The sequence below is a fragment of the Exophiala spinifera genome (assembly GCF_000836115.1).
Source record: "Exophiala spinifera strain CBS 89968 unplaced genomic scaffold supercont1.1, whole genome shotgun sequence".
Taxonomy (NCBI): Eukaryota; Fungi; Ascomycota; class Eurotiomycetes; order Chaetothyriales; family Herpotrichiellaceae; genus Exophiala; species Exophiala spinifera.
In genome coordinates, this window is record NW_015622513.1 from 3,713,400 (window position 1) to 3,738,398 (window position 24,999).

General features: G+C 52.0%; 10 protein-coding genes across 10 annotated transcripts; 6 read left to right on the forward strand and 4 right to left on the reverse strand.

The window, feature by feature from the left end:
• Positions 1-776: 776 nt before the first annotated feature.
• On the forward strand, positions 777-3,297 carry PV08_01352 (uncharacterized protein; the record flags this gene model as incomplete). Its single annotated transcript, XM_016375714.1, has 2 exons — positions 777-1,159; positions 1,206-3,297. The coding sequence occupies 2 exons, from the start codon at positions 777-779 to the stop codon at positions 3,295-3,297; spliced, it is 2,475 nt and encodes an 824-aa protein (XP_016240990.1).
• Positions 3,298-4,139: 842 nt separating this feature from the next.
• PV08_01353 (uncharacterized protein) lies at positions 4,140-5,727 on the reverse strand (the record flags this gene model as incomplete). The annotated part of the gene is made up of 2 exons (XM_016375715.1): positions 4,140-5,651; positions 5,710-5,727. 2 exons carry the CDS (start codon positions 5,725-5,727, stop codon positions 4,140-4,142), a joined length of 1,530 nt encoding a protein of 509 aa, XP_016240991.1.
• A 318-nt stretch (positions 5,728-6,045) lies between these two features.
• Positions 6,046-8,005, forward strand: PV08_01354 (uncharacterized protein; the record flags this gene model as incomplete). The annotated part of the gene is made up of 2 exons (XM_016375716.1): positions 6,046-6,091; positions 6,150-8,005. The coding sequence occupies 2 exons, from the start codon at positions 6,046-6,048 to the stop codon at positions 8,003-8,005; spliced, it is 1,902 nt and encodes a 633-aa protein (XP_016240992.1).
• Positions 8,006-8,416: 411 nt separating this feature from the next.
• On the reverse strand, positions 8,417-9,231 carry PV08_01355 (GTP-binding protein ypt5; the record flags this gene model as incomplete). The annotated part of the gene is made up of 4 exons (XM_016375717.1): positions 8,417-8,764; positions 8,819-9,037; positions 9,087-9,106; positions 9,159-9,231. The coding sequence occupies 4 exons, from the start codon at positions 9,229-9,231 to the stop codon at positions 8,417-8,419; spliced, it is 660 nt and encodes a 219-aa protein (XP_016240993.1).
• A 466-nt stretch (positions 9,232-9,697) lies between these two features.
• PV08_01356 (uncharacterized protein) lies at positions 9,698-11,833 on the forward strand (the record flags this gene model as incomplete). Its single annotated transcript, XM_016375718.1, has 1 exon — positions 9,698-11,833. One exon carries the CDS (start codon positions 9,698-9,700, stop codon positions 11,831-11,833), a length of 2,136 nt encoding a protein of 711 aa, XP_016240994.1.
• Positions 11,834-12,314: 481 nt separating this feature from the next.
• On the forward strand, positions 12,315-14,828 carry PV08_01357 (elongation factor G, mitochondrial; the record flags this gene model as incomplete). Its single annotated transcript, XM_016375719.1, has 3 exons — positions 12,315-12,532; positions 12,589-12,697; positions 12,747-14,828. 3 exons carry the CDS (start codon positions 12,315-12,317, stop codon positions 14,826-14,828), a joined length of 2,409 nt encoding a protein of 802 aa, XP_016240995.1.
• Positions 14,829-16,538: 1,710 nt separating this feature from the next.
• PV08_01358 (uncharacterized protein) lies at positions 16,539-19,094 on the forward strand (the record flags this gene model as incomplete). Its single annotated transcript, XM_016375720.1, has 1 exon — positions 16,539-19,094. The coding sequence occupies one exon, from the start codon at positions 16,539-16,541 to the stop codon at positions 19,092-19,094; it is 2,556 nt and encodes an 851-aa protein (XP_016240996.1).
• Positions 19,095-19,436: 342 nt separating this feature from the next.
• On the reverse strand, positions 19,437-21,495 carry PV08_01359 (uncharacterized protein; the record flags this gene model as incomplete). The annotated part of the gene is made up of 5 exons (XM_016375721.1): positions 19,437-20,172; positions 20,254-20,363; positions 20,427-20,661; positions 20,717-20,859; positions 20,908-21,495. 5 exons carry the CDS (start codon positions 21,493-21,495, stop codon positions 19,437-19,439), a joined length of 1,812 nt encoding a protein of 603 aa, XP_016240997.1.
• Positions 21,496-22,071: 576 nt separating this feature from the next.
• On the reverse strand, positions 22,072-23,340 carry PV08_01360 (uncharacterized protein; the record flags this gene model as incomplete). The annotated part of the gene is made up of 1 exon (XM_016375722.1): positions 22,072-23,340. The coding sequence occupies one exon, from the start codon at positions 23,338-23,340 to the stop codon at positions 22,072-22,074; it is 1,269 nt and encodes a 422-aa protein (XP_016240998.1).
• A 435-nt stretch (positions 23,341-23,775) lies between these two features.
• Positions 23,776-24,875, forward strand: PV08_01361 (uncharacterized protein; the record flags this gene model as incomplete). Its single annotated transcript, XM_016375723.1, has 2 exons — positions 23,776-24,236; positions 24,281-24,875. The coding sequence occupies 2 exons, from the start codon at positions 23,776-23,778 to the stop codon at positions 24,873-24,875; spliced, it is 1,056 nt and encodes a 351-aa protein (XP_016240999.1).
• Positions 24,876-24,999: the final 124 nt, after the last annotated feature.

Genomic DNA, 24,999 nt, shown 5'->3' on the forward strand with positions numbered 1-24,999 from the left:
CAGGGGCGGTAAGTGGTAAGTGGAGGAAAAGGAGGAAACATGGGTCGGAAAAGCGCAGCAAGAACGCCATGGAGAATCTTTTCTCCGAACTTTGTTCCAACCACCGTCATCGTCTTCCCTGTCCATCTTCATCGCAGAAACCGGTTTGCGGTTGGGCGAGCAGCTTAGTTCTCACGCTTGTCTCTGCCGACCCCAGTCTGTCGACAACTCAACTGCCTTTGTCGCTCGCTTGGCCGCGCATCATGACCATCCGACAGCCTGCAAGGGGTTCTCAATCCAATGTCGACTGTTGGAAGGGATGGTCCCTTCGCGCCAACACTGTCTCTTCCTGGTCCCATGTTCTACGCTGCGATTGTCTGCCATCGAGCGCTAGGAGTGAAGCTGGTATGCCCTGTCTCTGCGCTGCATTACCCATTCGGACCTGGCTTCTCTATGACGCAAAGATTCATGTTTCATGACAAACTTTGCATTCAATTCCCTTCGAAAGACAGTAGACCCTGCATTTGCTACGGAGTTGGATGCTTGTAGTTTGCTTAGAGTCAAATCAATTTGCCATTGCATGGCGATGACGATCCCGACGTGGCAAATTTCATGTTAGTGAAGATCAGTAGGTATCAACACGAGAAATGTCTCGAGCCGCAAGTCGCCCATCCTTTGCGAAAGAAGACACCGGGTGTTACCCAGAATTCGCCGCATATTCTTGCACAACTTAGCCTGATGTTGAGTTTTTCCTTCTCTCATACTTCGACGATATGGTGGTAGCGATCTGATTTGCCATGGAAGTGTATCTGAAATGTGGAATCCTTGGAGGACTCTTGTTCAGAATAGCATTAGCGGTATCGGTGCAAGAAAATTACACGATATGTAATTGGGCTCGTCTGAGGGCTGCGGTCGTGAGAGATGCTCTTTATCTTGACGGTGGCCTGCTCTGGTGGCAGACTGCTTTTGCAGATGGGACCACACCGGTGGTGAGCAGCGACGGCAATGTGGCCGGGGATATGTTTCGGCTCAATTTCTCACACCCATTCGATACAACCATGACGAATATATCTGCACTATTCGAAAAGATGCCCAAGGCTGGAGGTGCAGGAAACAACATTGCCCCAAACTACGTTGATGGCACAATATTTGCTAACAATGACGAGTTATATCTATATGGGTGAGTGATTCAGAAACCCAGCTTCGTGTCATGCTAATGTAACCAGTGGCCTTGGTCCATTGACGGACTCCTCAACTCCACAGGCTTCCGACACAATTCTAGGTTATGAAGCCTATCAATACGGTCCCAACAGAGCCAGCTGGAGTCCGGGCTTCTACCAAGGCACTCTACCCGATGGTGTTACCAGATATATCACCAATGGCGCTGGGGTCTCCATTCCGAGCGAAAATCTAGGATTCTACTTCAGCGGAATGCGATCTCCTGATTGGGGTCCCATCTACTATGAAGATTCATCTGCGAACCAGACCGCCAATACCTTGATCGAGGTTGACATGTCGGAAATGAGGAACGAGAAGTGGACAAACACTACCGTTCCAGACAATATCCAGCCGCGGGCAAACGCAGAGTTGGTTTGGATTCCAGTATCAGACAAAGGTGTTTTGGTGGCAATAGGTGGAGTTACTGCACCTGAAGAGATATGGCCAGTGGGATTAAACTCCTCCCAAACGTCAGATAGTGAAGCCCGAAGTCCAGGGTTCATGAAGACACTACCCGTGTACGACATCGAGGGTCAAAAGTGGTATCTACAAAACACAACCGGCGATAGCCCTGGCCAATTGACCGAGTTCTGCTCGGTAGTCGCGACAGCCAACGACTCCTCTTCGTTCAATGTCTACATCTACGGCGGCTACGATGGACTCACTGCGAGTGATGAACCTTCTGACGATGTTTGGATCTTGTCAATCCCGTCCTTCAAATGGGTCAAGGCCTACAGTGGCAATGAAGCTCACGGTCGCTCTGGTCACAGGTGCGTAACGCCCTATCCGGACCAAATGTTTGTCATAGGCGGCATACATCAAAACCAAGCAGAGTGCGTTGAAGGAGGCATCATCCAGATTTTCAACTTGAACAAGCTTGAATTCCAAAACACCTACGATCCAAACACCTGGGAAGTGTATAAAGTACCCTCCGTCTTGAGCAAAGTAATTGGCGGTGACAGCGACGGGGGCGCCTCCGAAACAGCTGCATGGTCCAACAACACCTTAGGTGGTTTGTTCGCACGAAAGTACGCAGGACAGATGCCGCAACAATATTATCCCTACCCATCAAGCGGGACGCTCAAGAAATCCTCCTCTGGTGGGAGCTCAGGTATCTCTAAAGGTGCCGTTATCGGCGTCAGCGTCGCCGCGGCCATCATCGCTGTCCTTCTCCTCATTCTGATCTTCCTCCTATTCCGACGCAGGCGCATCATCCGCAGCGGCTCATCGGAGAAGTCATCCTCATCCAGTACGTCGCGCGTGACACGCTGGCTGAACGGAGCCTCCTGCGCACCCTCACCACAGAATAGATACTCGACGCCTTCACCCCCGGAAGTCCAACAAGTCCCTCGCGCTTCCTTGTCGGATGAGCCAGCACCACCTCTGCAGGCCCAACGCTACGAGATGGCCGGCACCGAGCGCCCCAAGCCTCCTTATGAGCTCGCAACGCCTTACAACAGCGACGACCAACCTCGCCATTCGACAGTCGTGGACTACGGATACAATGCGAATTTCGGCCACACGTACTCCAACAGCGACTCGAATACGAACTCGAACTCTAATAGCGGACCCTCGAGTGAAGAACACCGTCCCTCCCCACTGACAAGCTACAACGGAAACGCTCCCACCAACTCGCCCCTCCGCAATATGCGTTACCCAGCCGCTAGCAACAGCCGGTTTACCGAAGACATGTCCACGCCGAGCACCGACTCGAGCACGACAGGCTCAAGCGACACTACGCCTTGGCCATTCCCCGCGACGCAGAACACCTGGCGCCAGAACCAGAGCCAAGGCCGTCAGCGCTTCCTCGGCGGCCACCATGGCCGCCAAGGGAGCGAGAGTAGTTCCGTGCAGCCCATAATTGAAGAACACGAGGGCTTTTCACCGAGAGAGCCTGAGGACGCGCGGGATATTGGCGCCTCTGAAGGTGAACGTGAGACGTTTTCGTTCCAGCACAACAATGAAAGTGCCGGCAGCAGAGCCGGGACCCAGCCGAGTCCGGCTGGGGATGGCGGAACAATACCCAGAGACGGAGACCGGCGGAGAAGCGTCTTGTCCGTCGTGAGTCCTGTAAGTCCAACGACTGAGAGAAGGCTGTAGATGGCCGAACAAGCAATGAATGATCCAGAAGGATTAACGCCAACATGTATGAAGGATTACGATGGTTTCAAAAACAAAAATAGGGGGGAAATGAATGAGCGAGTGAGTGATCAAGCGAAGTGAAATGCATGGCCCTTTTCAATTTAAAGCCAGGGTAATCAATGATGTATTTGTCTATTACACACACGAGGTTCTCTGCACGAAGAGTCTTGGAAACGACAGAGATTATACAATGTATTCGTGCACTACCAGTTCGTAACAAGACATTGGAAACGTATAGGCAACCATCCATTTGCTGGCCCGGATGGGCAACGCGATGTTCGACGATCCCAAAGAACAGCCAGCCAGCCAGGCAACGTTATGGTGTTTGCTAATGGTAGATAGAAAGAGGGCGCTTCTTCTCTCCGCGCCCGCCTGTACTTGTTATTGGATAGCAGGCTCACATCGCGTCCCTTTTTATGAACCCGCGAAGTATTTCCCGCGCTCGTTGAAGGTTTGGAACTAACACACGAACCCGGCTCCATGAAGATGGGGTTGCTGTGTCTTGCAATATGCCAAAGTATCTCTTCCTTGATCCTAGTCTCGATAATGATATCATATTGGTGTTGGAACTCAGTATGATGCCATTCAGGGCTGCGGTACAACCTAGGCGGCTGTCGATTGTTACAGGCGGGTACGTGAATCCAATCTGATGGTGTCGATGTTGATTTTACCGTAAGCGGTGGCATACATCGTATATAAAAGCATTATTCTAAATTCCGATAGCCGATGAGGGCGTATACTTTGTAGTCTATGATCTCGAATGTCATCTCTAGCAGTTGATGATCGAGTAAGCGAAGCGGTTACGTCGCAGTATTACTGGTGCTTTCAAAAACTTCGAGGAAGCCGCCGACCAGGTGAAGACTCCCAGTGACTAGAGCAGTGACCTGGCTCTTGTTTTCTTGCTCAAGGTTCACATGTGTCCTGGAGAAGCTTCTCACCAAGGCCACTGCTTCCTCGATTGTCCGGACGACATCCACGTGCGTGGCGGGGTCTAGTTGCTTCCAGGTCTCCGCGAGATGATTCTGCACCTTGAGGACGGCAACGTCTGACGCGTTCGTGTTGACAGAGATTAGATCGGGTCGAAAGCCTGTCTCTTTAAACGTAGTGTTTGTACAAAAGATTGCGTGAGTAAAAGGGTGGGCATCCTCAAGGGCTGTTGAGAGGGTGTTGAAAAGTGCCTTAGCTAGAGCATCAGCATCGCGAGTCTGTTGATTAAAGATCAAGAAGCGAGGTTGCGGGTGAGATTCGAGTTGCACACGGTCAGTGCTGGGTGTGGCGAGCTGAGAGGCGAACCATTTCCCAGCGAGTTCGATGCTCTCCAGCGTATGACCGCCGTCGATGCACCATCGTATCCCGGGCTCATGTCGTGTGTCACAACGCCCTGCCAGATGAACTCTTTCTAGGCCATGTTTAACCTTTTCCTCAAGGCTTTCTGTCTCGACGACGCCCTGCTTCTGCAGCCATTCTTTTGCAACTGCGACGGCCAAGCTTGCATTTATTTTCTGAAAGTCTGCTGTAAGACCGAGTGGTGTCTCGCCACTGGCGATTGCTGGGTCGACTCCGACGTACTCGAGATGACTGCCCTTCTCTCGAGCTACCTGGCTGAGGACACTCTTCGCTTCTGGCAATTGACTATCGACTGTGAAACACTTCACACCTGGTTTCATAATGCCAGCCTTGTGCCATGCGATTTCGCCGATACTGGAACCAAGCACGGCGACATGGTCAATCCCTAAACTGGTGATTCCCGTCACCACCGGAGTCTCTATGATGTTTGTGCTGTCATATGCCCCGCCAATTCCGCATTCAATAACGGCAGCATCGACCTTTTCGCTTACATATGTGTGAAAAGCCATCAGAGTCAGGAACCTGAAGTAGACAGGCTTCGCGGACGGAGAAGTCGGATCTTCCCCTACTGCTTGTGCGGCTGCCTCAAGCCTGTCCCATACTTCATAAAAATATTTTGCGAACTGATGTTCTGACAAGGGCTCCCCGTTGATTTGTATTCTTTCCCTCACGAATCGTAGATGTGGTGAAGTGTACAAGCCAACTTTTGACAGAGCAGGGCTTCCATCGACACCAACAAACTGTGTGAGGATGGAGGAAATGAAAGCAGATGTCGAACCTTTCCCTTTCGTCCCAGCTATATGTATAGCTCTCAGTACGTTGAGGTCGGAAGGTTGGTATCCGATTCTTCGCAGCCACTCGATCATCTCGGGGATGGCTTGCTCGTTCATCTTTCGACCGGATTTGCGTATCGCGTCAACGATGGCAAAGTTGCTTTGCAGCGTGTTCAGCGACGCTACAGCGTCCTATGGACACGTTAATCGACCTCAACATCATGACGCTCCAGTGGCTTGATTCACATACTGCGTACGTCCTGGCCATGACCGCGGACGTTGTCGCAAATGTGCGACTCCGAGGGCGAAGATGTATCGATGTCCCCCAGGTCCATGTCCGCATCATAAAGCAGACATTCTAGCTGGAGACAGGCAGAACTTGCTAGTATTGAGCCTGGACGGCCGGGCTGCCCTCTCCAAAAACTTCGTGGAAGATAATTCGTTCTGTTCGCCGTAGTCCGCCGTACTTCAAATTCCGGTGAAACCTTTCTCCCGTGAAGCGCAACATTGTGGTGGGATGTAGTACTCTAGTAGGTATCCAGCAAGTCACTTATCGATGTTCATTTGGACCATGAACTGACCAACAATGGGTCAATCACAGTCAGCAGAGCCAACAACAGAGGTCCCAATAGGTAAGTCGAGAGATCTGGTTTAGTGAACCTGCATGTGTTCTGATACCCACACCCTCAGAGCAATTGAGCCACCAGCTCGCTCTACGCTTTGCTTCGAAATGCTTCTCTTCGTTGGAGATTGTCCATTACAAGGACAACTTTAAAAGTCTGGCTGATCACCAAGATGATCTGGAGTACTGGAAAGAGGATACACTATGTCGATTCCTGGCCTTGCCAGAACCTCTTCACGCAGGGCCGGTGGTCTACCAAATGTGCACTTATCTCGGCGCATTCCCGTTCCCGAGGCTGGCACCGTGCATATTGACCAGAGAGAACATGCTCAAAGTCATCACAATAATGACGGGTAGGTACAAGAAAGTCTTGAGACGAGGCGACCAGGACAAGGCGAAATTGCTGTTCCGGAGTCTAGCAGTATTTGATCGGGCAGCAAGCACGGCTCTTTCGACCAAAGAAAAGCCGTCCATGGACCATGTTATTCGAGAACAGTTACCAGAAGATATGCTGGAACAAAGAGAAGCCGCAGAAGGTCCAAGGACCCATCCCTCGGGATTTGCCATTGACGAACCGCTCAATGATGATGAAGACGAAGACGACGATGATCTCGCCCTTGCTGCTCTGGACTCCCTCGACGCCATCGAAGTGTTCAAGCACGACCAAAAGACCGACCGCAAGATCCACCACGCCATGATTCCGGTCGAGAACTTCAAGAAACTGGTCATGCTGCTCCTCCTCATGAGTGGCATTGACCCCTTGACCCCTCTAGGCAGTTACGGAGAGTCTCTGAACGAAGAAAGGCTCCAAGCTCTAAGCGCGTCTGCGGACTCAATCATTGCCGCATTCGACCCTGGCCCAGAGACTAAAGGCATTCGCTATCCAAATTTCGTCAAAACTGTCACAACCACACTCCCCGAGCTTTTCGACCCCTTTAACAACCTCTTTGAACATTTTCTCTTTAGCAAGAACATCAATCTGAACAAACACCGCAATCTACCGGACCCAGTCCCTAATCAAGATACCAAACAGTCATTCATATATCGTTCTCCCGAAGATGACACGACAATCTTCACCGACACTCTCCTCTCCCAACTCTCCATGACCCTCAAAGTTTCCAACCCCTCTGGCACTCTCATGAACATATTTCCTTCGGGCGCACACTTCAATCGTTTATATTCCTCCTCCAGCGATGGCACGTCCCTCTCCTCTTTCTCACGCCAAGTCACATCTTGGCAATCCGGCTCCCTCCTCCTCGTTTCGGGAACCACACTCGATGACGCCAACCAGGTCATAACTCTGGGCGCCTATCTTCCTGGCCGCTGGCACGACTCTACATCGAATTCAAACCCCAATATACCCTCGTCCCATGACCAGTCGGCCCCCAGGCCCTCGCTTGTCCAACTACACCCCCGCCAGGCCCTGTTTCCTGGAAACCCGTACAACCGCACATTATCCTGGTTGCATTTTTCGACGAGGACAGGTATTGCACTAGGGTGTGTCATCCCCCAGAGGTCTCGCACTTCCGCTGCGCCGCAGCCCCCCATTCTCGGCCCAGTGAGCCTGTTGATAGACAGTGACATCTCGACCGCAACGTTCCAACACGACGGATCGGCCGGTAGCGGCGCGTTTGTTACCGATCCGGGGCTCGAGACGGCGCAGACGCACCACCCAGACACGGCGCAGGCGAAGAAGATTCAATTCGACATCGACGCCCTCGAAGTATGGGGAATTAGTTTCCCCACCGGCACGGGAGAGGATGAGATCACGAAACAGAAGAACCGGCTCGCGTGGGAAGAGGCTGAAGCCGCCCGGCGACGGGGTGTCAATTTCGGCGGTGACAAGGACGGTGCGAGAGCGTTGCTGGAGATGGCTGGGCTGGTCGGCGATCAGTCCAATCAGAGGAGTGGTGGTTCAGTATAGGTGCGCCGAGAGTGCTAAATGTCAGTCGTTGGAGGGTGTCGTCATCGCGCGAACGATGGATGGAAACGTGAATGCGCTCGACTTAGAACAGAAGCCATTGCGGCTGAAAGTAAAACCTGTAGAAACATTGTCTAAGCATTAAAGGGTGATAGTAACTAACACAATGGGTTGGCCGGGTCAATTCTTGCAACGCCCGTCTCTGCAGTATAACTCATAGATGATGTAGAGAGATGAGCCTGTTCCCGCACACGCTGTCCCGATCGGTCGAGTACATCTCCCGCTCTCAGGTAAGCGCCCGTCGTTCGTGGCAAAAATCCATCCTATCCAGCGTCCCTTCCTGGCCACAATCTCCCGCCGTACGCCTGTTAGCTCAATACATGAAGTCAAAGAATCGATAAATGGTCGCGTGGTTTAACACTGGCAGTTTGATGCTCCTTGCGTGCCGGTCGACTCCGGTCGTAGATCTACTCCGGGTCTAGGATTCGATCGCAGGTTGCGGGGACCGGCCTGGTCGAGTGGTAATTTCTTTGCAATAGCAGTAAATAGTTCCCGGACGTTGGTTGACGTCTTTGCAGAAGTTTCAAAGAAGAGGAGGCCTGCTTCTTTGGCGTAGGCTTCTGCGTCGGCGGTTTGGATCGCGCGCTTGTCGGGATGTTCGTTGACCACGTCCACCTTGTTTCCCGCCAATGCGATGATAATATTCTCGTTAGCTTGTCTTTGCAGCTCTTTCACCCATGATTTGGCTTTATCTAGAGAAGACTTTGTAGAAAGTCAGTACGCTGCTCCGGGTTCTCGGTAGTGGCAAACACTCACAGCCTGGGTGATATCGTAGACGACGACTGCGCAGTTTGCGTTGCGGTAGTACATGGGTGCCAACGACTTGTATCTTTCTTGGCCTGCCGTATCCCATATCTCGAACTTGACCGTCGTGTTCTCATCTAGTGTGATTGTTTGTGTCAAGAAAGCGGCGCCAATTGTTGACTCGCGGTAATCATCGAATTGGTCTTTGACGAAACGAAGGACTAATGAGCTCTGGGCAAAGTTAGGGAGTGGAAGCGATCGGATTCGTCAAGCACAATACCTTTCCTACGGCAGATTCACCTGTAGACACTGTCAGGAGCCTATCGTAGTCAGAAGACCGGCCTCAACATACCGAGAAGAACGAGCTTGAACTGTGCAAACCTGCCACCTGCGCCAGGCCGGCCAGCTGGAGCTCGTGCAGCCATCGTGGGGTTTGGATCCCAACAGAGGGTCAGTTGTAATGTTCACAGGGCGAGAAGATTATGAAGTGGCTGCGACTTTACGCAGGAGGGTCAACGGGATGCGGAAGTGGTTGAGGGTTGGCGGTGATGGTGGTTAGTGGTATGCCTACGATACAGCCTGCAAGTCTCAGACCGGAGTCGTTTAGCCTCTCGGAGGAGTTGCATGAGTTGCGGCGGGTGACGAGAACGTGCCAAGGATGACGACGCCGGTGCTGGAGATACAGGCCAGTCTGTTTCTGGAGCTGCGCGACTGTTGAGCCAGAGCCAGGAAACCAGCACTGACTGCACTGACTGCACTGCCCGCCACATTCTAGTAATCAGGTCGCCTATCCCATCTATTTCACTCGTCTGTGGCCCCAGCAATCACAACGATAATGCCCTGTTAGCGAAGACAAAGAAATCCTGCTCAAGACACTGGCCTGCCTCCACCATGGCTAATCTGCTGCCCTTCCGCGATATCAACGTCCACGCTTCTACGAGCCACTATGCGTTTACCTCGCCTTCCACTCCCTCCGCGCCAACCTTGGTGGTAGAAAGGCCCTCTGGGGACATCAGACTCAACGATGGATCTCTCCTGGGTGCAAAACGGGTCTCCAGCATTGCTGGTATCCTAGGCATCGTCAAGCTCAAGCTGGACAAATATGTCATTGTCATTACCAAGGCGCAGCCCATGGGGAGGCTACGAGGACATATGATCTACAAGGTCGTGGCTACAGAGTTTCTTCCTCTGCGCGAGCGCCGTGTTCACGACCCTGACGAAGATACCTACCTTTCCTATCTCAAGAATCTGCTCGCGACTGGGCCCATGTACTTTTCGTACTCTCTCGATGTCACCTCCACCTTCCAGCGTCAATCTCAGTCCGATCTTTCACAGCCTCTCTGGAAAAGGGCAGACGACCGGTTCTTCTGGAACCGTTTCATCCAGACTGATCTGATTGATTTTCGGACTGGAGGTGGCACTTCAGCGGATGTGAAAAGTCAGCAACAGCCCGGGACCGACCCTTATATTCTCCCTGTCATGTTCGGCATGTTGGAGATCAAGCCAGCGAAGATTAAATCCATCAATTTTACCTTCGCTCTTATCACCAGGAGATCAAGGTTCAGGGCGGGTACGAGGTACCTCTCGAGGGGCATAGACCAGCAAGGCCATGTTTCCAACTTCAATGAGACGGAACAGATTGTGGTGTTGAACGATGTCTCAAGCCAGCCAACCGGCTACGCTGGGGGCCAAGGGATGCAGAATGGCAAAGTTGGAGCTTCAGTAGCAGAGACACAAATCTTGTCCTATGTTCAGACACGTGGCAGTGTACCAGTTTACTGGACCGAGATCAATGATCTCCGATATACACCGAAGCTCGTGGTAGATGGGGTCGAAAATGCTGTTGATGCAGCTCGGAAGCACTTTGATGAACAGATCAGAACATATGGCGAGAATTACTTAGTCAACCTGGTGAATGCTCGGGGAAGAGAGGAACGGGTGAAGAAGGCTTACGAACAAATGGTGCGCATTCTGGTGAAGTCTCCTGATGAGACCATTGAACCAGGCCGACAAACCGACGAAAGGTTTCATGAGATCAATCCCAGTCAACAACGTCAACGTATGGACAAATTGCACTATGTCTATTTCGACTTCCACAATGAGACGAAGGGCTTGAGGTGGCACCGAGCTGAGCTCCTCCTTGATGAGCTTCTGGATGGCTTGAGGAAAGGACAGTACTTCCGTGGTGTTGAGATGCCGGGAAATCCTTCAGGTGCTTTGGAGATAAGGTCGCTGCAGACCGCCGTGGTCCGCACGAACTGTATGGACTGTCTCGACAGGACCAATGTTGTTCAGAGCATGCTGGGGAGATGGGCTATAACCCAGCAGTTCCAAGACTTGGGTCTCCTACAACCAGGCGAAAGAGCTGATGATGATCCATCTTTCGAATTCATGTTTCGCAACATCTGGGCAGACAACGCAGATGTGGTTTCAAAGTCTTACTCTGGCACAGGGGCGTTGAAGACAGACTTCACCCGCACAGGCAAGCGCACAAAAGCGGGCATGCTTCAAGATCTCAACAACTCCACTACTCGGTACGTCCGAAACAACTTCCTGGACGGACCTAGACAAGACGGCTTCGACTTGTTCCTTGGAGCGTATCTACCCTCGACACACGGTGTCGGATCTTCATTGATGTTCAAAGACCAACGACCGCTCGTCGTACAAGCGGTACCCTATCTTTTGGCAGCTTCGCTGTTCATTATTCTGATATCTGTGCTCACACGACAGCCACCGGAGGCCGCGGTCTGGCCTCTACGCATACTTGTCATCTTGTGTCTAGTAATTGCGGGTTGGTGCTTTCGATTTGTATACTCACACGGTTTGCTCTACGTCAATTGGCCCAAATTGAACACCCCACAGTTTGCTCTTGACGGATACAATGCTGCTCTCATGCGCGCTCACAGAGATCCGGTGATTGGACCCATCATCGCAGCAGAGAGTGGCAAGGTTAGGACTGCGCGCAAAATGAGCACCACAAACATGAATATGGGCTACATGGAAGAAGGCAAGAAGAGAACTGAATAATCTTGGGAGTTCGGCTTGTGTAGGCTCACAGACGCATATAGACCAGAATCCAATGAGGGTATGATTTTAAGAAAGCAGTTGAATTTCGTAATACCACCATCAGAACCCAGCAGTAGGCGCAATTGTACATTGCAAACCTGTGTCTATAACATGCCGAAGCTAACAATCCTCCGACAGAGCCAGAGTGTAGTTGTCTTTGCCTTCCCGTTCCTGCACCACCGTCGCCGCGACCGTCAATGTCTTATGAGAAACAATAAATCTGAAGAGTCAGCCTTGTCCGGGAGAAGGGGATTGTTCTTAGTGGCGAGGATTCCTATTGGCGGATTCGTTGCGATCACACTATGTCCGTTTCGGCGGAGCTTCGATGTTCGGCAAAAAAAGTTAAGCTGGGTACGAGTGCAACACCATCGAGTAGACTCAGGCTGCGTGTCCTCTGAGCCTTCCATACACTCGACTTCTGCATCTGTCGTGTGTCTTCAAGATGAGTGCAGTATCCGCTCTCCGAGGACAGTCTCGGCTTGTCGGCGGCCTTCTACGCGCTCCCGCCTCTCAGATCAGTCGACAATGGGTCTGCCGTCGCTGCGCATCGTCCGTGGCTCTGCAGGCGTACACTTCGGGCCTGAGGTCGCAGCCGACACAACGGTCACTCGACAGACGGTGGCAGCAGAAGCGTGGTGCCGCTGGGGCAGCTGCTGCAATGTGTGTTACTCCTGTACATCGAGAGCTGAGATTTGGATGCTAACATTCCTCTCTAGGCTCGAAGAGGCCTCAGACCCTGACTCCCTATCGCAAGAAACCATTATCGACAACCTCTCAGCAGAAGAAGCCCATCGACTGTCTAAGGTGAGGAATATTGGTATAGCAGTAAGTTGAAAAGTGTCTCAGTCTCGTATGCGAAACTTACCTTGAGTAGGCTCATATCGACTCTGGCAAAACTACGGCCACTGAAAGAGTGCTATTCTACACCGGCCGTATCAAGTCCATTCACGAAGTACGAGGCAAAGACTCTGTCGGCGCAAAGATGGACTCAATGGAACTGGAACGAGAAAAGGGTATTACCATTCAGTCTGCAGCCACTTTCTGCGATTGGGTCAAGAAAGAGAATGGCAAAGAGGAGACATACCACATCAACTTGATCGATACTCCTGGGCATATTGATTTCACCATTGAAGTCGAACGCGCGCTCAGAGTCCTCGACGGTGCTGTAATGATCCTGTGTGCCGTGTCGGGTGTGCAAAGTCAAACTATTACGGTTGATCGACAGATGAGACGGTACAACATTCCTCGGATCAGTTTTATCAACAAAATGGACCGCATGGGTGCGAATCCCTTCAAAGCTGTAGATCAGATCAACAAGAAGCTCAAGATTGCCGCTGCCGCTGTTCAAGTCCCTATTGGCGCCGAGGACGAGTTCAAAGGCTTGGTCGACCTGGTTACTATGAAGACATACTACGCTGAAGGTGAACGTGGTGAAATCATCGTCACCAAAGACGAGATTCCTGCCGAAGTCCAGCAGCTTGCTCAAGAACGAAGGGCCATGCTGATCGAAACCCTTGCTGATGTCGACGAGGAAATGGCCAATCTGTTTTTGGACGAGCAGGAGCCGACTATCGAACAGCTCAGGGCAGCCATTCGCCGTGCAACCATCTCCCTGAAGTTTACGCCAGTCTTCATGGGCTCAGCTCTGGCCGACAAGTTCGTTCAGCCAATGCTTGATGGTGTTTGTGATTATTTGCCAAACCCAGCCGAGGTTTCAAACACTGCTCTTGATCGCCGACAGAAGGAAGCTCCCGTCAAGCTGATCCCTTACAACTCACTTCCCTTCGTAGGATTGGCATTCAAACTGGAAGAGTCGAACTTTGGACAACTCACCTACATTCGTGTCTACCAGGGCAAGTTGACCAAAGGTCTCCACGTCTATAATGCTCGAACCGATAAGCGAATCAAGATCCCTCGAATCGTCCGCATGCATTCCAACGAGATGGAAGAAGTGAACGAAATTGGTGCTGGAGAAATTTGCGCCGTGTTCGGTGTGGACTGTGCATCTGGTGATACCTTTACCGACGGCCAGCTCGGATACAGCATGACAAGCATGTATGTCCCAGAACCGGTCATCTCGCTCAGCATCAAACCCAAGAACAACAAGGACTTGCCAAACTTCTCTAAAGCCATCGCACGATTCCAACGTGAGGATCCTACTTTTAGAGTGCATTTTGACACGGAGAGCGAGCAGACTATCATCTCTGGTATGGGCGAACTTCATCTTGAAGTCTACGTCGAGCGCATGAGACGTGAGTACAAGGTCGATTGTGAGACGGGTCCGCCTCAAGTCGCTTACCGTGAAACAATCACTAAGAAGGTCGACTTTGACCACTTGCTCAAGAAACAAACTGGTGGTGCAGGTGATTACGCCCGTGTCATGGGATGGATGGAACCCAGCGGCAAACTCGAAGGCAACCATTTTGAAGAACAAGTCATTGGAGGCTCCATTTCGGAGAAATTTTTGTTTGCTTGTGAGAAAGGTTTTCTTCAAGCCTGTGAGAAGGGTCCTTTGATCGGCCACAAAGTCCTGGGAACGTCCATGGTCATAAACGACGGTGCAACGCATATGACTGATTCCAGCGAAATGGCTTTCAAGAATGCCACGCAACAAGCTTTCCGCAAGGCCTTTATCCAGGCCGACCCTGTCGTTCTCGAACCACTCATGAAAACTGTCGTTACCGCCCCGACAGAATTCCAGGGTAATGTTGTCGGTCTTTTACAGAAGCGAAATGCCGTCATCAACGATACTGAAGTGGGGATTGACGATTTTACTGTCTGGGCGGATGCCAGTTTGAATGGTATGTTTGGATTTAGCGGCAACCTACGAGCTGCGACGCAAGGCAAGGGAGAATTCTCCATGGAGTTCAGTCACTACGAGAGAGCCCCTATGCAATTGCAGAAGGAATTGATCGCCAAGTACCAGAAGGCCCAGGCCGAACGAAACAAGAAATAAATCCAGTTGTACGTTTGGCACAGGCTTGTGTGGTTGGCGGGTCGAAGCAACGGAGGGAATCTCGGTCTGATGTTCCCGGCGGCAGTTAAGATCCTCCAGGCACTGGGCCTACTTCGGACTCTTGTCAAGAACTTGCACTGTTGCAAAAAAAGACACTGAAAGAGCCTTGGTGTAAAGAGCACTTCTACCAGTCCCAAAGCTTGAAGTTGCTCCTTGCCCAGATCCGAGGCATGACATGTTGCCCTGACGCAAGGGGCACTGGTTCCTCCAATAGTTCGTGCCTACCAAAACCGTGGCTAAGTCGCGGGGTGGTGATGGCGAGGACGGGATTCGTCCTCGTTGATGATTGTCCCATGTTACGGAACAAGCACTCAATGTTGAGCAGGGCCGAGCTCAAACTATGTGCTATGACGGTGTGTTCAAGATGATCATATTGGCCCTAGGGTCTGTCGGCCCACGCCTACCTGATGTTATACCTCTGCCTTGAGTCTATGGTGGATCAGGGTGTCCTTTTTCTTCATAGATGTGTCTTACTAGATCTCCCCTCCCATCGCAAAAGCAAGGGATTACAATAGGCACCTATAGTGACGTTGTTCGACCATACGGCCTTCAAGTAATTGCTGGCTTGGTGATGCTGTAATGGGTTGGAAAGGTACTTCCGAGTGATACTTTGACATTGTCCATTCTTGATCCAATATGCCAGGTTTCTTCTCTTAATAAGGCTAACCTGAGAACGGAAGAAGTTTCCCAATATCCACGTCCTGACACAGTGAAAAGTTCCATCATCCCAGAGGGGCTTTGAACTTTGTCGTGGATCTCCGCAGCGCGGGTGGAGGACGTCTTTATTATATACATAAGCTTGGGAGGAATTCCGCAACGCTCTGTATTCTCGAGCTCTCGTGATAGTCGAAGGCAGCAATAATGCCTACCTCGCCCGTCATAGTTCATTCTGCATCGCTCGCTGAGAAGGAACCCGAGACATTCCCCGACGACAGTACGGTATCACGGGGCAATTGCACATGGCACACGCTCTTTTCTGCATCAAAGACACCAACAGACAGCCTCACTGCCGGGATAGCTACGTGCCCGCCTGGGACGGGTCATCTCTGTCCGCACCGCCATGAGCAGGCGGAGGTATACTACATCACCGAGGGTCGGGGAGTCGTTTTGATTGATGGGGTCGAACGAGAGGTACAAAGTGGCGATGCAATCTATATTCCAGGGAATGCGGAACACGGAATTCGAAACAGCTGTACAAGTACAGACAGTACCGGCGGGGATTTGAAGTGGTTTTATGTCTTTGCCGTTGATAAGTTCGAGGACATCGTGTATCGTTTCAAATAGACCATTTGCGATGCGATACATCAACGCGGAAGGGGAATGCAGACAGAGTATGGCGCCGGACGGCTCAATGACCGTCAAGACAGTGCCATTTGTCTTGAAACACCTGGGCTATGTATCTATCAATATAGACAAGATTCTCTATCAGACAGCGGAGGATTGCAGAACTCCTAATTATGTTAAAGGAGAAGAGTACATACATAGGATCAGGCCAACCTTGGCAGCCTCGTAGACCCCGTTCAGCCTTGTTGAGAACTGGCCTTGATGTCATTTCAACTTTCTGCTTTGGTGGCCAGCAATGTGCACAAGACAACAGCAAGCCAGCACCTCACCCCTATCCATCGCCCAGGGCCAGAGCAAGCCACGACGATGCCTGGTGCAATTGACGATGCTGCTCTATGTGAGGCCATCGCGAACAGCACATTCCCACAGTCCGAACCTCTGTTGACCTCTGAGCTGTCCCCCGAGATCCTCCCGTCACTACTCGACCATATTGCCCGGGCACAACGCGAAATCGGCGAGGAAATCAAGGCAGCAAACCAGGACGACGACGGCAATGTTGAAAAATGGATCACAGAGGCCAAAAAGGTGCAAGAAGACATCGCGCGATGCAAGGAGGAATCGAAACGAATTGTCGAGGAGCATCAGCATGTTCAGACATTACGAGAAGAGGCCACGGATTTCCAACGCAAGGTGGAACTTCTGGAGACGGAGATTGAGTTTACAAGCGATGTGTTAAACGAGCTGAACCTCGCAAGTACGGCCACAAGAGCGCTTAGAGATGTCGAAGAGTGTTTACAAAACGGTGATCCTTGTGAAGCCGCCGCGAAGATTCAAGAGCTGGACAAGAAGACCGCGAACATGCTGAGGTCTCGAATATCTACGATTATCAGGGATCTCAAGGACGAATTTCGGTTGAAGGCTAGAGTACAGCTGGAAACAAAGTTGAATGCCCAGATTTCAGTGCAACGAGAGCAACACCAGGCTTATATCGAAGTTTCGCCCACCGAAGGTGACCCCTCAGCCACGAATTCAGACGTACTGATCCGAGCTTTGAATCTTCTCGGAGACTCCACGGATTCACTGGAGCCATTGACCGACAAAATCAAAGCCTTCGTGCTCCAGCCTCTGAGGCAGGCTTCTCGACTGAAAATGATCTCGTTCAAGCTGGATGGAAACACCTTAAGCCTCGAGTTGGGCCGAGAAAGCCCGTCAGTCGACTTAGTACTAGACTTTGGTTCAACTTTCATCACCTTTCTGCGGACGCGACTTGCCAGTACAATCCAGTCTGCAGCAGCTGAGGCTGTCCTGGGCGAGTTGATGACTTTGCTCGTAAATGACTGGCTAAATCCTGGCCTGCCAATCGATCTCACGATGCTTCGGGAACTAGACGAACTCCAAAACAAGGCCACGAGAATATTAAAAGAGCTGCAATCCATGCAGTGGGAGGGCCAAAAGCAGCTGCAGGACTGGGCTGAAGATCTCCCTCGGGCCTGGCTAAACAAGCGCAAAGCAGCCACTCTAGACGCCGTTCGAAAAGCTTTTGCAAATTCAAAGGGGACTTTGAGACAGGTCGAAAGAGTCGAACGACGGATTCTCTCCTCGCGAACAGATGAGAACGGCGATGACGTTGAGAATTCCGCTGATTGGGATGCCGACTGGGACGATGACAAAACCAAAGAAGAATCCAATAAAACATCTGAAGCAGTAGAGGAGGAGGATGCTAGCGGATGGGGATTTGACGACGACGACGACGACGCCGCCGAGGATGAAGCTGAGACAAAGGACGAAGACAACAAGAATGGCACTTCGTCGAACCAAGATGGAGATGACGATGCAGCCGATGCCTGGGGCTGGGATGACGATGGGGCGGCTGATGTAGCTTTGGACACACCTGCCAAAGGCAAAGACGACGACGGCAAGCGAGCGAACGGTGCAAAAGAGGCTGAAAAAGACCAAAAGAAAGAAGTCACCTTGACCGAGCTGTACAGCATCACAGATATCCCAGACCACCTAGTCGAAATCATAGGCAAAGACATATCCGACGCTCAGGCCATTCAGGAGAACCCACACGATGGTCTCAACTCTTCTTCGGCGACGCGAGGTCTTCTTGCCCTTCCAACACTGGCTCTGGCGATGTTCCGCGCCACGGCCCCGACATACTACGGCGCATCTGCCTCTCTCACCGACATCCATCGGTACAACGACTCACTGTACATCGCCGAGCGACTGCGCGAAATGAGCGTCCCAGCCGGCATGGCCAGCGTCGGCTCCGACGTGTCATCGATGGAGAAGTTTGCGCGCCTCGCGTATTCCAAGGAAATGGAGACGCAGCGACTCATCGTGTGGGACCTGCTCGAAGGCGCCCAGGGGTTCACGTCGTGCACGCAGTTTCCGTACTCGCAAGAGATCGGGAACGCCGTGTCGGCCGTCGTTGACCGCATCCGCGCCCTGCACATTGCGTGGCAGCCGATCCTGTCGACGTCGGCGCTCATGCAGAGTATCGGCTCGCTCGTGACCATGGTCATTGGCAAAGTGATCGACTCGGTCGAGGAGATGGAGGACATTTCCGAGCCCGAGTCGCGCCGCTTGACCGCGTTTTGCCAACAGATCGCCTCGCTTGGAGACCTGTTCCTCGGCGGCCCGCCGCCTCCGGGCCCGGACGTCGAGGACCAGAGCCAGGACCACCGCGACCCCGTCGTGCCCATGACGGCAGTCTACGTCGCCAACTGGCTCAAGTTTCAGTACCTGATCAACATCCTCGAGAGCTCGCTTGTCGACATCAAGTATCTCTGGACCGAAGGGGAATTGAGCCTGGAGTTTTCGCCGGACGAGGTCGTGGATTTGATCAGGGCCTTGTTTGCGGAAAGTGCCCACCGACGTAGCGCGATCGCCGCCATCAAAGGCACGAGAGGCTCGAGGTGACCCGAAGCTTGACGGAGGGAAAGCAACCCCTGCTGGTTGGTGGTAGCTGGTAGCTGGTAGTTGGTTCAAGTCTGGTATCATATAAATACACTATAATACGATACAATCTGAACACAGTTCCTTGAGGCGATCCCCATATTTACTTATCAGAGTGCGCACGTTGTTAGACCGATGACTACTTTCAGAATGGTTGATGATGATAACATAAAGCTGCAAAATTGTCATTATTGACTCGGCCGCCGCTCTACTCTCTCTGCTCTGCTCTGTATACCTAGTGAGGAATATCGTAGAAGAGAAGACAAGAGAGTACAAGTTTTAAAGTTTTGAGTACAATCAAATTCATCAGCAAAGAAATTTATAAACCTTCTTCCAAGTAGGCCAGTTAAGTCGGTCGGCCCTCTCCTCGGCGACGAGACTCTTGACGTTCATCTCGCGTTTCCCCGTGAAGAGATCCATGTCTCTTGTCTTGATGATGCTCGTGCGCATGTACACTTTGTAGCCGATGTACATGATGACGACGACGGGGGCGGCCAGGTAGGCCTGGAAGAAGTTGATGACGAGATCGGAGGCGCTCTCGCTCGCGTAGCCCACGGGGCTGAAGCCTGTCCAGAACTGCGCAATGAGCACGATGATGTTGAACCCCAGGCCGATCCAGGAGCCCACGACGCCCACGGGGCTGCGGAAGGCGAGCTCGTCGAGCGTGTGGCCCTGTTCGATCCACGCCTTGCGGAAGCGGATGTGGGCCAGGCAGATGCTGCCCCACGTGAAGATGGACGAGAGGCCCGAGAGCGCGAGCATCCAGTTGAATGCGTCCTGTTGCTTGGCCGAGGCCGCGAGGAAGGCGAGGAAACCCAGGGCCGTGGAGATAATGATGGCGTAGAGGGGCCGGCCTTTGCGATCGATGTATGCGAGGAAAGAGGGTGCTTGACGTTGTTCGGCGAGCGCGGCTAATGTGCGTGAAGACCCGTAGATGCTGGAGTTGCCGACCGAGAGGACCGAGATCATTATCACTACGTTCATCACGGACGGAAGGACGGCGAGACCGGCATTTTGGATCGATATGACGAAGGGCGAGGCTCTGAGAGAAGATATTTAGCCCTAGCTCAAAAGAACAGGGAGACGAAGAGGAGATGGAGAAATGGCTTAAAAAGAGACTTACTTGGTATCGGCGTTGCTTTGGCCGTTCAGGAGACGTGGGTCATCATAGGGGACCAGTGTGCCGACAATCAATAGACTGACGATATAGAAGAGTGTGATTCGCCAAAATACCTGCATTTCTCGTCAGATCAGGTGCACTTGCATGGGAGGGGTTTTCAAGATGCTGCCACGAACCTGCTTGATTGCTGTAGGTAGAGTCTTCCTCGGGTTCTCTGTTTCTGCGGCAGCCAAACCAACTAGCTCAGTGCCTGCGAAAGCGAAGGCTGCTGTTACAAAAGTACTGCACAAGCCTTTGAAGCCATTATGGAAGGCGCCTGGATGGTGCCAGAGGCGAAAGCCCATGTAACTGCCATCAGCGCGGCCGTTGCTGTCAACACCACCCATGATGTTAACGAGAACACCGAGCAAACTAAGATGTTGTCAGATTCGCGGTACAAACTCCCACGGAGATGCCGAGTACGCACATGTATCCTATCACTGCTGTGACTTTGATGACGGAAAAGACAAATTCAGCCTCGCCGTATGCTTTTACCCCGAAGAAATTGATGACGGCGATCATGACGAGGAAGATGGCCACCCATGCAGCATTTAAGCTAACGTTTTGTATCTGGTGCCATTGTCAGACCTGCCGGTTTGTAGACACAGAGATACATACCCAGTAGTCGACCGTGATGGAGGCCGACACGATTTCCAATGGGAGCACAACAAGCCACTGCATCGCATAATTCCAGCCCATGGCGAATCCCCACGCTGGGTCGAGAAAGCGAGTCGAGTATGCCGCGAAGGAGCCTGCGACTGGGAACAACACGGCTAGTTCGCCCAGCGCTTGTACCGTGCAGTACAACATACACCCTGTCAGGGTGAATGCAATCAATAATGACGCAGGACCTCCATATGCCAGAGCTCTGCCGCTTGAAACAAACAGGCCGGTGCCTATACTGCCGCCGATCGCTATCATCTGTAGGTGTCGACCCTTGAGTCTACGCAGTAAGGGCGACATGGCAGTCGCCTGCGCCGCAGCCTCGGCATCATAATGATGGTGATTGTCGCCTGCGCTGATAGATGACCGGGTGACGCTGGCGTTTGGGTCTCGTTTGAAGCTCTCTGTAAGCCGTCGTGTAAATGTTCTTTTCACTTGATGCATGTCGCCCTCGAAAGCCGACGGTTCGGATGAAGACTCGGGACTCCAGGCCTTCTTGTCATCCATGTCAATGCGAAATGAGGGTGGGAGTTTATTGTTCATGGCGGGTGAGGTCGTTCGGTACAGAGGACGTTCCGGGATGTACGGGTTGTCGTGAATCTGTAGGTCATCGACCCAAGGTCATAGTAACGTCGAAGATGGGCGATTGAACCAGCTCAAATGGCGCATTGTAATTGCAGGTCAAGACAGCACCACGAAAATAGATGAGTGGTGCGTAGGTGGCAAGCATTAGGTTCGCCCAAGTGCAGCCGGAGACTTGAGGGTTTGGACCAGCCACAGATAACGGCCGCATCCGCCGCCTCCAGACCCCTGTCAGGTGTTTGATAAGGAGAGATTGCTATGAATAAATTCCCACATCAGAAGAGAAAGTATTGTATACGGAGTACAGTGGCACACATGGAGACCTAGATAGGTCGTTTTCATGATGCTTCGTAGGCTCGACAGAGAACGGTGGTGTTGCAGAGTAAAAATACACGGCTGTACAGTCTAGCTAGGACTATATCTCGCTCATTTCACCATATACACAAGATTCATTAGGTAGGTATGCTGCCAGTCATTAAGTCGTAATTAGTTCCAAGCACAGGAGCCATCAATTGCGCAAAACCTCAGGCATCCCCTTCATGTCGGGTCTTTACCATCCATCCCCATTTCTTGAGATTGACCCGCAGGATTATCCGCGATAACTTGAGGTTCAGAAGACGTCGAACTGCTGTCTTCATCAGCCTCCTCAGCGTTGTTGCTGATCGTCTCGTCTTCTTTCGCAGAAGCATCGACTGCCGCAGACACTGTGCTTCCCCCGCTCAGGCCTCGCTGTACGGCTAACCTGTGTGCGGCCTCTCTTTTCTGCTTGATCTCTAACTCTTCCTGTCTTGCTACTTCCTCCTCTTGAAGCTTAAGATCAAGCAATGTAGGTAGTTCCCCGCGTTCTCTCTTGGGAGTGGGAGATGCAGGCGGAGCAAGACTCTTCTGTGACGAAGACCTTTGACTTTGCATCCCGGGGCTTTGTATCGACTTCGAAGATGGCGTTCTCGTTGACGTGCGAAGTGCTCCAGGACGCTTTCCACTGGGAGTCCTCGTCTTGCTACTGCTTTGGTCTTCCACTGTACCCGTACCCAGATTAGTGCTTCTTCGAACCAGCATGGTTGATGCGAATTCATCGTCCAGTGGGACTGCGTCATCCTCTTCGTCGCTCATGATCAAATCTCCCCTAGAGCTAAGTGAATTGGTCGTGGATCGAGAAGCGTTAGTATCACTCCTTTGTCGACCATGTCCTTTCTTCCAGGTGTTGGAGTCTTCATCGTGCTCCTCAATCAGCGGTTCAACCTCTGCAGGATGCGGTCGTGCAGCTCCCGGGTGTTCCTGCAAGTCTGCCGCCGAGGGCTTATATCGCAACTTCCTGGCACCCAGCTTCCATGGCAACCGTTCCAGAAAACCCAGATATGAGGAGCTTGGAATTATAGTAGGGTCCGGATCGGGGTCACCCTGCAGTATGTTCGTTTTCCGTCTTCCCCGAGAGCCGTAGCTCATTGCCCGCTGTCGTCGTGGCTGATCTGCTCTAGAGCCATGACCTGCCAGTAAGCTGTCCAGCTCATCGTTTCCCCACGCCGTAGAGGGTGAAGCGAGCGCTTCGTCATCGTCCCATGCCTCATAGAAGTCGAAATTGTATTCAGCTCTTCCACGCGACCTCCCTCTCTTGCGGCGCAGATGGCCTTCCCTATTGGGTAAGCAGGGTGCAGTGCAGTCCACAACACAAGACTTCAATCCGGACAAACAAGGATCAATGTAGCGTTGAGTGAACGAATAGATGTTCTCTTGCGCGGTTTGGTTGGCGGTCTCGAGGTTATGGGTGATGTGCTGAAGCGTTTGGCGGAACTCAGGGTTATTCATGTTGGGAGGCAGAAGGGCGAGGATTCCCACAGAGTTGCGCAGGAGGACAACTTGAATCGAGGCGCTGATTCGATGCGCATCGGTATGGCATTTCCCATGCTTGTACGGAGGGCAGATAGGTGGCTGGCTATTTCGCGCAACCAGAGCAGTGGTTAGACATAGAAATGTCGGTCTAGGTGCGGCTGATCAGTGGTTATTGTCTGGGAATCATGCGGGATCGTGAAGCCGAACACTGAAGCAATACTTGTAATGGCGCCCCAGCCCCCGGAAGCGGCAAAACTATTCTGCCGGTGCCGGCCTGCACCCGTGCGGACAGCCTAGTGTGCCTATAGGCTGCCTCACTTTCAGACCTCGCCGTTACTCAGAGAGCCAAAGTGACCGACACAAAATCTTTCTCACCGTTGATTCTTCCTTTACAGAATCCCGACCCCGATCATGGTCCATTACATTCGGTTTCTGCGCACACCGCAGACTGAAGTTGGCAAGAAGACGGTCGGCATTTCTGCTGTGGTTGCGGTCACCACCGATTTGGGCGATTCCCTTTATCCCCTCGATGCCGACCTCGTCGTGGAGGTTATAGAGACCAATCGTCCATTTGGAGTGCTTCATACACAGACCATCAAGTGGCAGGCTGCTTCAAGAGCCCTCAAATTTACGGTGAATTGCCCTGGAAAGTACATGTCACGGTCCGCTCGACTTCATGTCACGACCAAAGAGACAGCGTCTACCATTGCATCGCTAGGGATTCCCGAAGTCCTCGATGTCTGGAGTCCAGCGTTCACCGTGGCTGATAGGCAGCGAACTGAACCGATTGTAGAGCGACAGCTACTCTTGCCTAACAAAAGTCGAGTATGCATGTGGGAGGAAACAGGTGACAGCATTGCGCGGCATATATGGTAAGTACTTCAGCCCACGTCGGATCGACTAACACCAGGTCAAGGGATGCTAGTCTAGGCTTCTTGCTGTACTTTGCCAAAGCTCTCAGTCCGCCAGCGATTCAGGGTGCTACCAAGCTCGCTGCTCTACTGATGTCCAGCAAAGTAAGACGTTTACGAGTACTGGAGTTGGGGGCTGGCTGTGGCATTGTTGGCATTGCTTTTGCTCAGATTGTCAAGTGTGATATGCTCCTTACCGACCTGGAAGATGCTCAGGAGATTCTGGCGAGCAATGTACAGTCTGCGACGCCGCTCGCAGGATCTAGTATCAGTGCAGAGGTATTGGATTGGGCTTCGAGCCTTGACGATAGTTCCAATGTGAATTACGATCTCTTCCTGGTTTCGGATTGCATCTACAATCCTGACAGCAGCGTCCACTTGGTAGAGACTTTGAGGCAGTTGGCCACTCGTGCACCGAATGTGCTTGTGCTGGTGGGATTCAAACGACGACACGAAGCCGACACGATTTTCTTTGAACGAATGCGAGACACCGCCTTTCAAGTCACAGAGACGCTCAATATCGCATTGCCTCACACCGTCACCGACCAAGATGTGAACCATCCGACGGTCGAGTTCTACACCTACGTCTATCGACCATGAACAACTCGAGGCTGAAGCTGGTCGTATATTGTGTCTTGTTCTTTGTTGTCACCTAGACCAAGTCGATCCCAATACTTCCAACACAATACGCCTACCTTGTCGATAACGGCGGTCAGCAGGAAAG